At 35.7% G+C, this 19,849-nt stretch overlaps 1 protein-coding gene across 1 annotated transcript in view; it reads left to right on the forward strand.

Annotated features, from left to right (window-relative positions):
* Positions 1-19,849, forward strand: part of LOC150102350 (tRNA wybutosine-synthesizing protein 4-like) — a 182,441-nt gene that overhangs the window by 22,700 nt on the left and 139,892 nt on the right. The window contains exon 4 of the mRNA XM_090399562.1: positions 6,551-6,675. Within this exon, the coding sequence (XP_090255688.1) occupies positions 6,551-6,675 (125 nt within the window). The remainder of the gene's footprint in view (positions 1-6,550; positions 6,676-19,849) is intronic.

A 19,849-nucleotide genomic window follows, 5' to 3' on the forward strand; every position in this document is an offset into this window, starting at 1 on the left:
TTGTGAATCCTCCATATGTTTGCTAATTGAGATTGTCAAAACTTATTTTTAATGAATATCCCACATTCCCACTTCTGGGGGTGTCCTATTTTGCCTAATGCATGGTTTTTTCAATACAATTCCAATCTTCAGATAGTATGATGTAGTGGGCACTGCATAAGTGTGGCTGCAATTCCTGAAAGAATTTTTATCTAACTGCTCCATTGGATGGAGCCATGTAATAAGGTATAAACATTTATACCTTATTACACATCGACACATCTTATTACAAATCCACAGTTATTTCCGGTCTATTGGCAGGATTCTTTCTTCTGCATCTCTTTTGGATATCACAAAATGACCAAAGGAGGGGACGAGCATAAAAACCCTTACTCCAGCCCTGTTAAATCTTCCAAAGCTCCAGTAATGAAGAAGGGAATATCTATTGGTTAAAGTTTTTATATCTTTATATTTGCAGCAGTGTGCTTCTTGGAGAAATGAAAGCCTGATGTTATGGCATAGCAGAAGTTTGCATACAGCTTCTTATTTAACTGGCCTGTGGAATCTTCATACATTTAATGAGACAGTGCAGAAGGGGAGTTGATATGATTAGTGAAAAGTGTCACTGGTAAGTCTTTAACTCCTAAATTTTGGATGAGCCTGATGAGGTCTTCAATCTGTGAATGAGCAGTTGTGTAGCCTGTTTCTTGTAAATTCTTTACCAGTTTTTTCCAGTTGCTTGCCATTATTTCAATTTCATGGGTAATGTTTTTGATTTAGAAGCTAGATATTTTCTTTTCATGTAGATGATGATCATACTGAGAAAACTTTGCACCAGTAAACTTTATTATTTTTTCTTTAACACATTCGCTGCCATGCTCCTTGGGCATAGTTTGTTCCCGCATGCCAAGCGCTTTCACGTCTTCAAGGTCACTACGAGTAATCTCGTAGCCAACTTATCATACAAAATTTTGTTTCATATGCCAACTACGTGTAATTTCGTATCACACCCACCTGTATATTACATGCGCTGACAACTGTGTTTATTGCGTCTAGTCTCTAAAAACCTTCAGTTTCGCCATGACCAGTAAAAGAAAACTTACTGATAAAGAATTAGAAGTTTACGCTAATATGAGCAATGATGAATTTAATGAATTCATCATTGCAAATGGAAGGATAAAAGGGAGGTTCTTTCCGTTTCAAATATGCACAAATTTGAAATGGTTGAAGCAAAAAATTGGAATGGTAAAATTCATTTAAAACCAAATATCGTTAGGGACTATAATTCGGGTATGTTAGGCATTGATCTTTCTGATGAAATGCTTTCTTACTATTCCGCTTTACGAAAGACAATTAGATGGCCAAAGAAATTTACAATACACAATTTTGATATATACATTCAAAATGCAGGGAAATTTTATAATATAATTACTGGAAATGCAATGACTGCATTAAAATTTAGAGATCAATTTATCTCAGTTTTTGTTGGAATGGATGAGCTTACAGCATCACAGAATATCAGCAGGATTCGGGAACTTTATTATTTGGAAATTTTACCACCTACAGAAAAAAAGAATCACCCGACAAAGCCATGCCGAGTATCTACACTAAACAAACAAACAACGATGCGAAACATGTTATTATTGTCCTGTTTGCCAGGAAAAACCACCATTGTGCGTGAAAAATTGTTTTAAAGTGTACCATTCGTAATTTGAATAAATTGGTTTTTATTTTATTGATTTCATTTTATTATTTTTATTGATTTTATTAGTTTTAATTTGATTTACAAATTACGGGTTAACTCATGCTTGGCATAGGAGGTCGGTAATCGACATACAAGTATATTCGTAGTTGGCTTCTCAGGCACATATATAATATACTATATTTTAGCTGAAATTATTTTCCTTCTACCAAGCCCCCCAGACATGCTTTATTCACAAGTGAAGGGTCCAAATTAAGGTACTTATACCAAGGGTTAACTCGTGCTTGGCATAGGAGGTCAGTAATCGGCATATGAGTATATTCGTAGTTGGCTTGTGAGGCTCATATTCCAACTACGAGTATACTCGTAGTTGGCAGTGAACATGTCAATTATATCTCTCTTTTTCCCTTTATCAGTATGAGGTGATTCCTCATTATCTATAAACTCTTCTGAGCCTGAGAAGTTCTTCATTTGATGATCCACAGTCTTCATCTTTACATTTTTTTATTGTTTCTTCTTCTTTTAGATTTTGTTCCTTTGTTTTGTTTGTGTTTTAATTTTTTAATTTGTTTATCCTCAGTTTTTTTTGTTAATTCTTTTCTTTTTTGATGATCTTGTCTGCAAATTAAATTCTTTCAGATATCGTACTTGCTTTTCTGTTTCTTCTCTGATTTCTCCTCATAAAACAGTTTGATTTTTTTTCATTTGGTCTTGTATCTGTTCAGTTGTTCATTATTAGTCATTTCAACATCCATATTTGACTGGAAAAGTGTCTCCTGCAGTTCTGCCAGAAATAAGTGCAATTTTTGCAATTATTTCTGGCTGATTTTTGTCATGCACTTTTTGTGATTTTACCAAGTATAGTTTGTTTGAAAGTGTCATCTTTATTAGACTAAATTGGAAGGTCTGGGAACTCTTCTTTATGCTTCTCTGACATATACACTTTTCTAATTGGCTTCACCAGTTCTTCCACTCTTTTGGCAAAAGTTCAAAAAGGACAGGTAGTAGTGCAATGTTCAGAACTTTCTCATATCAGAACAGGGTTTAAGAGCAAAAGTTCAAAAAGGACAGGTAGTAGCGCAATGTTCAGAACTTTCTCATATCAGAACATGGTTTAAGAGAGACACTGATTAGCAATATGTTAAATCTCTCTGTGATTGTATGAACCACAATGTAGGCACTGCCAGATTGCTCGCCATAACTTGAGTTATACCAATGTCGACAAAAGTTGGTATGGATGTCTTTATATTCATTGTGAAGGTGACCTCACCAGAAAAACAGTTTGGATCTCTACCTTACATACCCTTTCGTATGTTACTGATTTGACCTCATTTCAAGAATGTGTGCAGAAGAATTTCATTACTGTTTTCTATATATTTCATTGGAAATCTCTCGATTTGTACTGCTTTAACCCACCTTTCTACCATTACAAGAATTATTGTGCTACCTTGGAATGTAAAACCATGTATTAGTTTATTTCTGGTTTCCACATCTTTAACTACAATTAAATATTTCTCTCTACTCCATTGTACGGCATTAAATAATAAATATTGTTACCCCTACTATCACTTTTAAAACCTTAGTCACTTGTCTCACTTCTTTACATCTGGAACTTCAATTTCTAAATTTTGCACCCTTGGAAGAATTGGCATCATTATCTTAGGAAAAAAAAACAAAAACAAGCAAACTATAGACTCTGTATTTGATTATAAGAGAAGCCTTTCAGTCATAAGACTGAAAATTAAATAATTTCGTGATATAGAAACAATTCTATACTACCAAGAAATGCTTTAGCTGTACCACTTAAAATGGTGGCTGTGATACAGCCAAAAAGTAATCCTGCAATACAGACATTAACTGCACAACCGTTTTATGAGGAGACAGGATCTCTTCAACAAGTGTAGGGTGGAACCACCACTAGCATCAATAATATAAAATTAAAATATCTAAGTGAAAAACAAGGGAAAGAAAACCAAGTACTTATCCTGCCAAAACTCCTAGGTATCATCAGTGGGCAGAAGCAAGACTATTGAGGTCTCATCAGTGGAAGCCAGATCCAGAAGAGATATCAAGGTTAAATTAATGCAGAAGTCATATGTTTCCCATACAAACAGTAAAAAGGTGTATTACCTTAAAATTTTCTGAATTAGAAACAGATGTGGAAATTTTTCACTTGGTTACAATTAAACTTACAAATTGCACAAATGGTTATGCACGTTGTTACAAATTGCACAAACAGGAATATGAAATGTATAACATTATATAATATGTGTAACTTACACATCTTCACTGTTCTTTTTTTAAATTTCTATTATTGTTTTTCAACACTTGCTGATATATTTTATGGATGTAAAATGAGATATTTGGTAATGCTATTAATAAAATAGTATTTCACTGTTGTATGTATGTTGTTTGAATATGAAACTCTCTTTATGAAGGAGTTTGGTTAAGTTATAATTTTATGAATATTATCTGATTTATCTGACACTGGGTAGTTCTTTCGCTTGGTTGAACAGTGGGAAGGAGTGATGACAAGAGGCCATCCCTGGAAGTTACGAAAGGAATCTGTGAGCAAGAGGGTGAGGAATGGTTTCTTTGCATGGAGAGTGGTTTAACCATGGAATGCATTGCCTGATGGAGTGGTGAGAGCGAGAACGGTCAATGAGTTAAAGGAGTGGTATGATAGACTTTGTGTTTCTTATGTTAGATCTGAAATGGGCTACCTCACTCTAAATAAGGTTTCCCTTCCAGAGTCTAACAGTAAACATAAATTAAATAAGCATACTTATCATTTAGCACAGTGTGACCATGTTTTATAGGAAATAACATCTTGCAAATTAAATTTAGAACTGTTTAAGATGAAGTTAATGTAATTATATATCAAATGTAAATGTAAGTCAGCAAAAAGGGGCAATTATAAGAGAAATTTTCAGTTATATTCTACAAGTAAAAGAATGCCAATAATTCGGCAGGATGGGGCAAAGGTCGCCAAAACGCTACAAGAGTAGCGTAAGCACCCGTGGGTGTTACATCTGAGAAAATTTCATGATGCATACATTCCCGGAATTAGAAAGCCCCGTATGAGGATTGGTGAGGTCACCCAGTCGGGGACCAATTGGCAGGACAATAGGAGAAATCAAACTCAGAATGGTGGCGCTCTTGGGGAGCGAACAAAACCCGCAATACGGAGAGACCCCCCCCATTTTGTTTGTTTCTGTATTCTCACCGTGTGCTACAAGTGTTCATCGTGGTTTAGTTCTTATTTTTAAGAGCTGACCTTTGAGAAGTTCCAGCATGGCACCGCCACAGAGCACAGCATGATCAAATGTAGGCTGTCAATGAGAAGAAGCGTTGACGTAAATCCATGGCAAAGAAACAGCACCCAATTCAGGAAGAGTACATGAATCCCACGTGGTGGCAGAATCAAGATAGCCAGATTCTTCACAAAGAAGGAAGGACGGAGAGAAAAACCAAAACAGTGTTGATAAGTACTTTCATATGTTCTAGCCCCTTTTAGAGAAATTGACTAACAGTACGGAAAAGAGTGTGTTTCAAATATGTGATAAAAGGAAGTATGAAGAATTGAAATTTATGTGAATAACTCTATACCTTTGGACTGAATTTTAAGAACTATTCGTTTATTTGATATTTTGTCGTGATCCACTCAAGGGAAAATATTATGTGCTAAATGCCTAGCTGGCCTAATGAGTTGTAAACTAAAATGTCAAATAAGTTGAGAAAATTGAATTGTAAAGATTTAGAAATCAATGTTTATTTTTAAGAACGAGAGAGTGAGAGGAAAGTAAGAGTTTAACTTAGTATAATTAATTGTTTTGTTCCTGTATTATATTAAATAATGAATTCATTAAAATTGTTTGATACCTTTCATGCCTGTATTTCTGACCATGCTGACTGATCCTGACCCTTCATAAAAATTTCGAACCTGTGATCATATATGTGTGCAGGGATATCCCAATTAACAGAGAAAAGGGGCACGACTGCAAATAAACTAGAAAACCTAAGGCTTCTGAATTATAGTAAATGATATTAGTAGCACCTGATACCCTATAACTATCCTTAGGCTGAGTTAAACTCTACCCTTAAGGCCCAGGCTGGCACAGTAAATAAATTTGCCTCAGTGAATAAGGATAGCTTATAGTGATCATGGAACAGGTATTTCTGGGGGCCCAAAATTGAGAAATTTGCTAGATAAGCGATAAGATCACATATTCAAGTAAGATAGACGATTTAGGGATGCATGAAGTTAAAGATAGCAGATAGAAGCCAAAGTATATATAAGAAAGTAAAGCATGCAAAGAATAATAAAAAAGGATAAAGATAAAAGATATAACAATGAGCAAGGGTAGAAACGTAACAATGGTGCAGACCCGACAACAACATGACAAAAGATAACATTAGGAAGGACCGCCCACGATGAGTCTTTTGACTCCATGGAGGCCTGAATAATAATAATAATATTCTTTACATTAAATGATTGCCTATCACATATAGCAGATACCTGTAACAGCTATTAGCCATTGTTGCTCTTAGTATAAAAGACCTGCGATGATTGTTAATATCATGTGTAGACTTCAGTTTGCCTATGAACCTTTGTACTAATCCTTAGCCAGAACATGGATAGAAACAAAGATGTAAATTCTTGTCTGTGACTAGCCAAAATTTCTTAGGAGATGTGTTCCTATTAAAAAACACTGCTATATTGGTGCATTTAAGTTTGGTTAAGTTATAATTTTATGAACATTATCTGATTTATTGCTCTTATCAATTATTTAATCCAAATTGATTATTTTACTGCTATTACTTTTTCTTTTTAGTTTTATCAAGTTATCATTATTATTTGTTTTTTAGGTCCAGGGCACAAATGATAGTAGCATTGTTAGTAAATATTCCATGGTCACTCAGAATTACTTTCAAGATGATTTCCTGCAGTATTTTGTAGGAAAGAAACGCAGGCGTTCAGCACTTATAAATCGGTATGTTTTAGCAAAAATAATATATATATTTTTAAATGAGGTGTGATAAAAGGTAATGGATGCAGTTACTTTTGTGTGCTGTACCTTTTAAATTGCTTCCCTTGTGACTTGATCCATTGAGCCCAGTCTTGTTATTGTTTTGAACATTTGCAGAAATTCTGTGTTTTGAACTCAGCAGGCATAGCATATGAATTTGTTTGAATCATAATGATATTAATTTTTCTTTATTTTATTTACACATAACCATATCTCAGGTTAGGAAAAATAGTTACATGATGCCAAATTTGTGGAAGTAAGAGGGTATGAAATAACAATCATACTATATTTGGTCAGAAATTGCACAGAGACAAAGCAAGATCAGTAGGAGCATTATTGTGGTGGAAAAATCATTCTTCACTGTGCCACATCTTAGGTCATTAAGTTTTGCTAATTTGTGGATAGCAATGCATTTGTTTTCATAGTCCTCCTTAATTGGTTCTGCATATTCTTCATTTTATTTGTCATTGTATTTTCTCATTCCATGATCATTAGACTTCATTTCTGCTCATTTTTTCTTCTCCAAAAGCTAGTTTTAACAATTCAGATGTGAGATTTCTCACTTTGAAGCAGAAACTTGATGCATATGTGCTGCTCTGTAAGTCTGTAATTTATTTGTAAATTTTTATAAAAGCCACATCACAATATGTTATTATTGTTGTCGCAATATAAATTTATACTGTGCTTTTATTACAAACCACAACAGTAATCATGCTTTATAAGGTATTTAATTAGTAATACAGCCTAGAATTTTGAAATAAATAGCAATTGACCAAGCAGACCAAGAGCCTCATTTTACATATCCTGGCAGAGATGTTTTCTGATACCCGTTATTTTTGCCCATACTGACAACCTATTTAAATCATCCTGCAAGCTCTCCACATTGCCTTGATTAACTATTGCTCTGCCCAATTTTGCATTATGAGCATAAACTGAATATTTCCTTTCAGATTACCTCCTATATCATTTATGTACAAATTAAATTAAACAGCAATAGCCCTGGCACAGAACCTTGCAGCACATCACTAGTCACCTCCATTCTCCTGGATTCTGCTCTTTCATATACCACTTTTTGGTATCTGTCCATCAGCCACCATCATATCCACATAACCAGTTTCATATCCATCCAAAATAAATTGCATGTCATCCTTTCACAGTAGCTATGCTAATCTTCTTAAAGGGACATTTTGATATACAATCAAATTTTTGTATATGCCTAATCAATTACAAATTTTGTGAGAGTTTTGATCTTACTTAGAACTCCCAAATAATTTGCCACTTCCTATATTAAAAACTAAAAAATGTGATCTGTAAACATAAGCCAGGTGAGAGCATCTTGAAGTAGTGCCTTGGCATGAGAAACTATATGGTAGACAAATCAGCATTACATTGAAAGTTGCAAAAAAAAAAACAAAAAAAAAACACATTCTTTATACTGCTCAGGAGCAGTATAAAGAACAGACCAAGAGACTGATGGCCATGGCATCTAGGATGTTGCCATGCTATGAAAAAAGTTAGTTGAGGAGGCCTAAAGGAAATTTCAGAGAATTTGTTTGTTGTGTGGCAAGTAAAAGAATGGCTATGTAAAAGTAACCTTAGCAAATGCAGATGATAGAATGTTGGATGCACTAGAAATAGCTGTTATTAAGTATTCACCTTTAGTAAAGTATACATTCTTTACACATCCATTAGTTTTGTGGATGCTGAGGAAGAACTATACTGTTGGATAGAAATGGATGAGTGTAGAGGTAAGAGTTGGATGTCGGATTAAGATGGGATATCAACATAAGTGTCAAAGAAATACATAATAAAATTGGTAGTGCTCTAATGTGGTGATGTAACTTGAGCCTCAACATGAACACAATTCCTAATAGGTAAAGGAAGGTAAGATAATTCCATTATACAAGGGTGGAGCTTCAGGATTGATGCAGCCAGTTGGAGACTCATGTCTCAGAAGTGGTCATTGAAGATACTAGTTAGGATCTCCATCTGTAAGTGGTTGAATGGCACTTAATCAATTTATTCATGTTTTAGCAGATGGATTGAAGAACAAAGGGAAATGGATATACAGCTATACTACTGAACTTTGCCAAAGCAGTATAACTGCCTCCATGTGGACAGGATTCCACTTGGAGGTAGTTATACACACAAGGATGGGTATACAAAGTAGACCTACGATATGGATAGGAGCACGACTCACTGACATTTATCAAAACAGTTGTGTATAGAGGTGCTGAGTCTAAGAGAAGGAAGGTGACTAATAATGTACTACAAGGTTCTGTGCTTGGGCTGCTGCTGCTGTTTATATTAATGAAGTTGAGATGGTCTAGAGCAGGGGTGTTCAACCTTTTAGCTTCCCTGAGCCACATTGGAAGAAGACATGTTGTTTTGGGCCACACATAAAATACACTAATGATAGTTGATGTGCAAAAAACGTAGAATATATAGTTAACATATTTAAGTAATTTAAACTTCATTAATTCATGAATTTTTTATTATAAAAGTAAAAGACAAGATAGCAACATGAAATTAGTGAGATGTTTGACATTTTTTTTCGGACACTAATGCTTCGATATTTGGTTCGATGGAAGTAGTTGCAATTCTCAGTGAGTTCTCAAAGAACTCACTGAGAATTGCTCATCAGATATTTTGGTTCTAGTTTTATTCTTCGTGTGCTTCATCCTTGAAAATAGCTGCTCACAAATGTAGGTGCTTCCAAATAGCGATGACATGAATAAGGCATGATTGTGAAGCAAGGGATATTTTTCTCTGGGAAGATATATCTTATAGAAGTCCAGTAAACAGGCACGATCAAATTTTTCTTTAAGTTGAATGTCAGATTGTAGCTCTATGTATTCCATTTGAAAATTGGCAGGTAATATGTTTATGTCGACTGAAAATGGAGTCGCAAATATACCAAAAGATTGATGATTTTTCCGGAAAGCTTGAAACTTGTTCTCAAATTCCTGTATCAGATCGAAAAGTAAGACTGCATATTTTTCATTCTTCACAGGACCGTGTTTAGCCAACGTGTCGAAATGCATAAAATTGTTTGCCTTAATTTGAGATTGCCATAGTTTCAGTTTCATTTCGAACGCTGTTATAGTTTGAAACATTGTATTGATCAGTTGGTTTTCACCTTAAAGATGCATGTTTAACTCATTTAAATGAGCGGTCAAGTCTACTAAAAATGCCAAATCTGTGAGCCAGTTTTCGTCGTCAAGTTCTGGCACAAATTTTGTTTTTGATTCCATAAATGACTTGATTTCATTTCGCAAATCATAAAATCTTTTCAACATTTTACCTCGACTTAACCATCTTACTTCCGAAAAGTAAATGATTTCCTCATAGTCAGCATCCATAAATTTAAGGAATTCCTGGAATTGGCGATGATTCAATCCCTTGGCCCTGATGAAATTTACAGCCTTGATGACAATCTGCATGACGTTATCCATCTTTAAAGCTTTTGTGCATCAATTTTCTTGGTGTACTATGCAGTGATATTTCATCATACATAAATTTTGGGAGGCAATTGCATCGTCTTCTATTAATTTTACAAGTCCATCTCTTTTACCTATCATCACCGGGGCACTATCAGTAGCTATACCAGATATGTTCACAGGACAAAGAAAATCGCTTTAAAGTATTTTTCACTGCTTTGTATAAATCTCTTGATTTAGCTGTGTCTTTTAATGGCACTAAAGAAGCCATTTCTTCAGTGATGATATATTTGTCATCGATACCTCTAATAAAAATTGCCAATTGAGCTGTATTAGTGGAATCAGTACTTTCGTCTATTGCCAAAGCATAAAATTTAAAATTAGTAGTTCTACTCTCCAAACCTTTTTTGATAGATTTTCCTATTTCATCAATTCGCCTGGCTTTAGTCAGGTGAGACAAACTGATTTTAGAAAAATCCCCTTTTTTATCAGGGCAAATTATATCTGCCACGCTTTCCATACATTGCTTAATAAACTCGCCATCAGCATACGGTTTTAATTTTTTTACTATCCGGTTTGCAACCACATAACTAGCTTTTACAATAGAATCTGTTTCAGTTGTTATTTTTTTAAAAAAACTTTGTTGAGATGATAGACTTTTTTTCAGTTCCGCTATTTTGTCTTTATGACACATTCCTTGATACGCACTAAATTTCGCAGCATGTTTTTGCGTATAATTCCTTTTCAAATTGTAGTCCTTGAAAACTGACACAAATTCTCTACATATTAAGCAGATTGCCTTAGTATTTGCCTCAACAAAAAAGTAGTCACCTGTCCACTTTTCGTTGAACAATTCTCCTTCTTCTATAATTTTTCTTTTTTTTTTGGTTTGGTTTTCTTTGGAGATGATGTGGAAGCCATGCTGGAATTTAAAAAAAAAATAGATTGAAAATTAGAAAGCAAGGTTTAATAATCACCAAATCGTCAAATTTTTAGTACTAAAAAAATTACTCACCAAATCGCCACAAACACACGTAATGTCTGCACCCCTTTCTTCGGTGTCAACTTGACTGTTTACAATTGCACGTTGAAAGCCATACCAGCATACCCATGGCACACATAGAGAGGCATCTATTGCATGGTAAAAGTAGGAAGCAAGAGCGCTAGCTCACCATTTATTATGTTGAGAAGTAACTACTCGCATGGGTGGCAATTTTGAATAATACAATTATTTGAGAATGATTTTATCAATCTTTCATTGCTAAAGAATGTGTTAAATTCAAAATTCATCGCTTATAAATTAATAGCATGTTAAAATTGTATTTGTAGTATTATTAATGGTATTTTTAGTCGCAATCTCATAAAGTTTGTAAGTTTATGGTTTTTTGTTGGGCCGCATTCATAGCCGTCCTGGGCCGCATGAGGGCCACGTGTTGGACAAGCCAGGTCTAGAGGGTAATATCCAATTATTTTTTTTTTTTATATTGATCACACACAAGGAATCACAGGACCTGTAACACAACAGTTGTGAGAGGTGGGAGGGGGAGGCAAGTAGATAAGGAGAAAGAAAGGATCTAACAAGTTTCTTAGAAAACTGAGGGTTGTATTCCTTGGGAAAAACAGTATGGGAAAGGCTGTTCCATAGAACAAAAGTAGGTGGAATGCAGGAAAATTTGCTTATAATACAAAGTTGGAGTGGATGATAAGGAAGTGATTATATACAAGATGCTTTTCATAATAATATTCTTAAAGGGACATTTTGATATATAATCCCTGCAGGCTGATTTGATGCTATAATCAAATAATAATGTGTCAGTTTTAAGTGCAAGATTATACATTTTGGATGAGGACATTACTGGTTGAGTATTATATTAGTGAGAATTTGCTGCAAGTCATTAATGAAGCTAGAAACTTAGGGATGATAATGGGGAGTTCAAATTTATCAGCCACATCACTAAGATGGTTGAGTCATCACATCAGATAACTGCACTGTTCAGGATGCTTGCTTGTAGAAAAAAAAAGTAAAGTGGGAAGATAACTTTACTTACTCATGGAGATAGTAAATATAGTTGAAAAAAATTTTAGTGGGCAACTTACCTCACCTAGAAAATTTTGCTTATGAGGACAAACTGAAGGAATGTAGTCTGATTGATGTTGAAGTGTAAGAAGAATAAGGAAGTCATTTTGCCTCTTTATAAGGCTTTTGATAAGACCACTCCTGGATTATTGTGCACAGATTTGGTCACTCGGTTCCAAGGGGATAAAGAAGATGTGGAAAGGGTGCAAAGAAGAGTTAGAAAGATTATATCTGAATTATGGGATTTAGATTATGAGGACAGATTGCGAGTATGTGGATTGCAGACTCTGGTTAACAGGAGAAAGAGTGGTGATATGATAGAGGTCTATAAACTTTTAAATGGCTGTTACAGGATATTGTCTGATGAAATTTTTCGTTATATGTAAGGTGGGGAGAGAGAACACAGGCATCCATGGAAGTTAAATTTGTTCACAGTCAGAAAAGGATAAGAACCAGGTTTTTTCTCCAGAGAGCAGTGAGTGAGTGGAATACTTTGCCTTTAGGGTATTGAGTGCATCTAGTGTAAATGAATTTAAGGGAAGGTATGATAGCTGGTTTGGATGATTTATAGCCTTCCTCAATGAGTCCTTACTCCCTGGAGGTCTCAGATAATAACAATAATAATAATTATTATTATTGCAGGTATCTCCATGGAGTCAGTAGACTCATCGCGGGAGACCCAAACTATCAAAACAATATCTATCATATCTCTTCTTGAATTCATTTACAGACGAAGAACTCACAACGGAGTCAGGCAATGCATTCCGCTCATTCACCACCCTCCAGGTGAAAAACGTCGTTCTCACACCCTTGTTAACCACACTTTTCCTTAATTTCCAGGGATGACCTCTGGTTCTTCCATCACTATCACACAGCTCAAATATTTCCCCTGAATCATTCTTATAAAAACCTTTTAATAATTTAAATGTTTCTATCATATCCCTTCTTCTCTGCCTATCAACCAACCTCTGCAATCCACACGCTCTCAATCTATCAATGTAGGGAGCATTTTTTACATCACTCATCAACTTAGTCACTCTCCTCTGAACCCTCTCCACAACCTCATCATCTCCAAGGAATCCAAGTGACCAGACTTAAGCACAGTAATCCAAATGTGGAAGTATCAACACTTTATAAAGGGAAATAATAACCTCTTTATCTCTGGAGGTTAGTGTGTTCTTCAATAACCAAGTAATCCTATGTGCAATCTTGGACACTTTAGCAATGTGTCCTCTGAACTTCATCTCCCCTATCCACCAACACCCCTAAGTCTCTAGCCTCATCAATCTCTTGGAGTACCGTTCCATCAATGTAGTACACAGCTGGTAATCTTTTAATCCCAAAATGCATAACTTTACACTTTTCCACATTGAACTGACATCCATTACCTTTTACCCATTTTTCCAGCTTATTTAAATCATCCTTCAAACTCTCAACATCAGCTTGATTTTTTATTGCGCTACCCAACTTTACATCATCAACAGACAACTGAATATCTTCCTTCAAGCCATTTCCTATATCATTTATGTACAAATTAAGCAATAACAGTCCAAGCACAGAGCCCTGAGGCACACACCACTGGTCACCTGCCTAATCCTGGACTCTGCTGCTCCATACACCACTTTCTGGTATCTCTCCCTGAGCCATTCTCTTATCCATATCACCAGTTTAGTATCCATCCCCATCTGCTCCAATTTGCACAACAGTATTCCATGGGGTATCCTGTCAAAAGCCTTAGCAAAATCCAGAAGTACCACTGTGTAGCCATTTCCTTTGTCCAGCTCAGATGTCATTCTATTATAAAAAGTTAATAAATTAACTTTTTATAATAGAATGACATGGTTTTGTTAAAGGTCGATCCTGCTAAAGCAGGATCGACCTTTAACAAAACCATGTTGGTCCCTATAGAGTATCATATTCTGATCCACCTATTCTTGAATTCTGTCTTTAACCAACTTTTCCAATACTTTTACTACCACACCCACGATGGTGATTGGTCTGTAATTAACTGCCACAGACTTAGAGCCACCTTTATGCAAAGGAACTATTTTGCCTTCCTTCCACTCCCTAGGGACCATACCAGAGTTCAAACTTGAGTTAAATAACCAAGTAAGAGGCATTGACAATTCCTTTGCACATTCACGCAACACCCGAGCTGATATTCCATCTAAACCTACAGCAGTGTTTACATTTAAATTCTGCAATATACTAAGTACCTCTGATTTATTAACTTCAGTTCTCACATTAGTTATTGCTACAGGTACAGAGATATCCTCATTTGGGTGATAGACCTTTGAAAAGTGATCACTCAGTAATACTACTATTACATCTGAATTGGTCACCTTAATACTATCAGCACCCACTAAGGTTATCCTTCCAAAGTCATTCTTCCTTTTACTTGCCATGCAGAGGAAGAACTCTTTGGGATAACCCTTGATTTCCTTGGCTAAGGTCTTCTCATAATCTAATTTAGCTTTTCTTACTATACTGGCAACCTTCCTAGCTTGAGCCTTGTACTGCTCATGGGTGTACTGATCGCCTTTCTCCTTGTAAATTCTCCACAACATTTTCTTTTTATGCAGATCAAGCCTGATACTACTACTCTTCCATCTAACGCCAACCTTGTTTGTCTTCCTGACCATGGGAATACATTCTGATATTGCTTGCCTTCCTCAGATACCCATTGATTTTATCCCATGCACAGGTAACATCTTTTCCCTGCAATATGTTCTGCCATGGGATGGCTGTAAGCTCACTCCGAAGCTTGTTATAATTACCTAACTTGTAGTTCCATATATATATATATATATATATATATATACACACCCCTTCTTAAGAGAGAAATCCACAAATTTTGCAACCTCCCAAGTCAATACCACATGATTGCTCTCACCAATTGGAGGTAATGAGGACACCTTACTTATGCATATGTCCTCTGAACCAGTGACCAGGTCCAAAACTCTCTCACACCATGAGTCCCTTCAGTTGTGCTGTTTCAAGTAATTGTCTCTTAGAAAGTGTAGGAATTCCATTTCCTTTTTGCCACGTGATATTTCCTCCTTCCAATTGATATCACCATAATTAAAATCCCCCATAATAATCACTAACCCTGTATTCATTGCACTAATTTGCTGATGCATGAATTCAATATTACTCCCTGGCCTATAGCAGCAACCAACTGTATATTTGGTTGCGTTGGTCACTATTTCACACCAGACCACCTCAAATGATCTATCATTCACACATCTATCCTCTTGATATACTACTTTCTTCGGCTGCAATTCATCAGTTATCATCAACAGTACCCCTCCCCCCCATTCCATCTTCTCTATCCTCCCTGAAAATACTGTACCCATCACATTCAGTTCCAGTAATCACATCTTCTGCTGACAGTCAAGTTTCACTAATGCCTATAACTTTTAGTGAGATTGCACCGACTAATGCCAAAAATTCTTCCCTCTTATTTCGAATGCTTCTTGCATTAGTATACGAAAATTGCAGATTCCTTTTAGTTCTTGTACCAGCTTTGGAACTGATAAATGTCACTAATTTCAGTAGTCCCATGCCGATTTTTATCACTCTATTCTGCAATTTATTCCACAAATAAGGATCAGCAAATATACATTCACTGCATAAGTTTCTCCCTCTTGCACTCAACCTTTTCAATTTTAGTTTCCCTGCCCAATTACTTCAACTTATTCAGAAAACAGTAACTTCTTCAATCTCTTATGGCCTTCCATGTTCAGATGCATTCCCATCTCTTGCATACAGCTGTCTTTTGCCTTCAAACACACTCCAGACATCAACAAATTCCAGACCTCTCTTTTGACACATTCTTGCAATCATATCATTCATTATCATCGTTCATTTACTTAACTCATAATTGTAAAAACGAGGCAGCACATGCACTATCTTTTCTTCTTCACAATATCTAACAATGTTCTTAAATCTTTTGCTACCCAATTAATACTACCACTCAGCTCATTTGTACCCACCATAACTATCATCTTTTCTGCATCATGCCCTCTCTTTATTGCTAAAGCCACTCTGTCTATTGTTCCACCAGCCAAGCACTCCTCAGACATACCGCTCTCCATACCCTTAATCATAGAATCACCATATATTATACCACTCATAACTTCATTCAAATTCAAACAAGCATCACTCGTGGCCTCATTTTCTACACTATTCAGCATAACTCTCCTGGTTTCATTACTTTCCTTCAATGATCTTTTACTTACTCCCTCACTTTCACGACAACTCATTTCTTCTAGATCTCTTGTGCTTTCATTCTATTGACTCCCAATCACTCCTATACTATTTTTATTACTTCATCACTCACTAAAGACTCTCCCTTACTTAATCCTATTTTAGTTCTTATTAAACTTCAGCTAAAGTAATCTCCATAGTCCTAATTTCTCTATTCAACACATTAAACTCAGTTTTAATTTCCAGAACCTCATTATTGAGCACTTCCAATTTCTCTTGCAGGAGATGAAGATCACTTTTCATTTTCGTGAAGTCCTGCCGAAGCTCTTCTGCTACGGCCCCAACGTCTGCTTCCATTCCTAATCGCTCCAGTCTATCCCAACACTTCTCACATATGTCGACGTTTTCATTCTTCTCATTTAGCCAAACAGTCCACAGATACTTCACATTCTTCTGCACATACATATAGTAGTTTCCACAATGCATCCACTGCGAAAAATCCAAGCAGCGCCAGACTTTCGTATAGAAGTCCTCCCAGCTGCTGATATATGTCTCTTGTTGGATGCAATCTTTAGATGCACTGAAGTAGTGCAATAAACAGCAGCAGAAACACAATATATACAACAAAGTTTCAACAATAACACCACTGAAGGACACTTGTATCCAACCAAAGCACAACTGTAGCACAATTTGAGACAAAAAGCCACACTATACTTTAATTTAAAAACACTTTTTCTAGCATATCTCAAAACGACCGCCACGTTCACTAGCAACACTAGCGCCCAAATAATAATATTAATAATATTATTAATATTAATATAATTATAATATATTAATATTAATATTATTTTAATATTATATATTATATAATATATTATAATAATATTATATAATAATAATAATAATAATAATAGCAATTTCCATGTTTAATATGCCACTTTCACTAAAAAGTATACTTAAATACCCAAAATATTTTACTTGTTCTATCTTCTTTGTCTTCAGCCTGGATCAGTCCATTGATGAACAAAAGGTCTCCAATTTTCTTCATTCTATTCTATTTTCAGCTTTTTTCATCCATTGTATTCCATCAATCCTACCAATTTCTTGCCATTTCTTCCTTGATCTTTCTTTGTCTCCTGCCATCCATAGGCTCCATTCTGTCAATAATTATTCTGCCTTTCATTTTTATATGTAGTTTGTTATATGTATATATCTTGCAGTGTGTGCTGCCAATCTTTATTTGTTCTGTGGTTTACTATTTTCAAACTTAAGTCAAAAATGTGCTTCATATTTGTATTTGTACTCTCTTCTTCATATTTAGGGGTGCTTAAGGGTCAAGGCTGTATAACTGAGAGGAGACCTCCACATAGCCTTTAAAGGAATGCGGAGAACCGACCAGGGCTTCTGACCTAATGTCCAATCCTCACCTTCTCGTGGTGCACCCTGTTGGGTATCTACTTTGATACTGAACGAACGAGGATGGGCTGACAATTTGGGATTTAGCCAACCAAATTGTATTCTTATTGGTTAAACCAAAATAAAAAATGATAGTACAACATGAATAAATTTCATGCCGGCTGGGGCTTCGCCCGGTTAAACAAGGCCCCCGTTGTTTTCGCCAGGGAACCAGGGCGAACAGCGAAAAGTCAGCTACTGGAACAAATCTGAAAACAAACCCCAACTCAACATCACCAGAGTTAAAGATCGGTACTATCAACGTAAGAAGCCTGAATGGCAAAGAAATGGAGCTAGCTGAGGAATTAGATAAGTACCAGATCGACATAATAGGGGTGACTGAAACAAAAAAGACCAAAACTGGTGAGATCTTTCTGAGCAATAAATACAAAATGTTATATTCAGGCAATAACAATCAAGGAAAAGAAGGAGTAGCCATAGTATTCAACACAAAATACGAGGCTAATCTTCTTGAATGGCAGTCAGTCTCAAGTAGAGTAATGTGGGCAAATATGAGAATGGGGAACTGGACAATGAGACTTATTTGTGCCTATGGTCCCACAGAAGGTTCTACTAAGGTAGAAGTGGAGGAATTTTTTGAGGCTTTAGAAAAAGCAACTGACACAATGAAAAAGGAAAAGTTGGTCCTTGTTGGGGATCTAAATAGTAGAGTAGGAAATGATTGTGAGACATACAAAAATATTTTGGGAAAATTTGGAGAAAAGAGCAAAGCTAATAATAATGGCAAATATCTGTTGGATTTCTGCTCAGGACATGGACTGGTTATTACTAACACCATGTTCCAACATAAAAATGTGCACAAATTCACATGGAGAGAAGAGGCTAGGAATAAGAAAAGTCTCATTGACTATGTTATTGTTGATAGTGATGTTTTCTCCCTGGTGCAGGACACCAGAGTGTACAGAGGATTTGAAATTGGAAGTGATCACTATTTAGTCTTGAGCAGGATAAAATTGAATTTCATATTGAAAAGAATAACATGTAAGAAAGTTTTAAAGCGAATAAAAGTTGAGCAGCTCTCAGATGTAAACTGTAGACTAAAATACAGAAATATTATTGAAAAGAAAATGAAAGAGTTTGAGAACAGGAATCAAACCTTGGAGATTCAGTGGCAAACTTTGAAGGAAACATTGATTGATTCTGCCAGAGAGGCATGTGGTGAGGTTGTGTGCAAAGATAAAAAAATCAGAACTCCCTGGTGGACACAGGAAGTTAAAGAGGCAGTAAAGGAAAAGAAGAAAGCATATCAAAAGTTCCTGGCAAATAAGTCAGCTTTTACTCTTACAGAATACAGAGACAAATGTAAGAAAGCTAAACAGTGTGTAAAACTAGCTAAACAAAAGTCATGGGAGGACTTTGGCAAGAATATAGAAAATAAATATCAAGAAGGTGGCAAAATATTCTGGAGGTTGTTGAAGAAGCTTAGGAATGGAGGAAAGAGTGCTGTAAAAGGAATTAGAGATGATAAAGGTGAAATGAAAACAGGAGAAAAAGATATCCTTGAAGTATGGAGTAATTACTTTGAAAAACTGCTAAATGAAACAAGCAGTGATGACAGCACAGTGATAAAAAACACTGACCAGGCCTGCAGTCAGGAATACATATCCATACTTGAAGTAGAAAAAGCCATCAAAGGCTTGAAATGTGGAAAGGCAGCAGGAGTAGATGATATTCGACCAGAAATGCTGAAGTATGGTGGTATAAGAGTCTTACAGTGGCTGCACTGCATAGTTCAGAAAGCCTGGACAGAGGGACGAATTCCCGATGATTGGAGTAGAGCTCTCATAGTACCCATATATAAAAAGGGAAATAAAACTGAATGTGAGAATTACAGAGGTATTTCCCTACTGAGTGTTCCTGGCAAGATCTATGCAAGTATACTTGAGAAATGGTTGAGAAGAATTGTGGAAGAAAAGCTTGGTGAAGAACAAGCTGG

This window comes from Typopeltis vanoorti, chromosome 10 (assembly GCF_054136105.1).
Source record: "Typopeltis vanoorti isolate ZY-2024b chromosome 10, IOZ_Tvanoo_1.0, whole genome shotgun sequence".
Classification (NCBI taxonomy): Eukaryota; Metazoa; Arthropoda; class Arachnida; order Uropygi; family Thelyphonidae; genus Typopeltis; species Typopeltis vanoorti.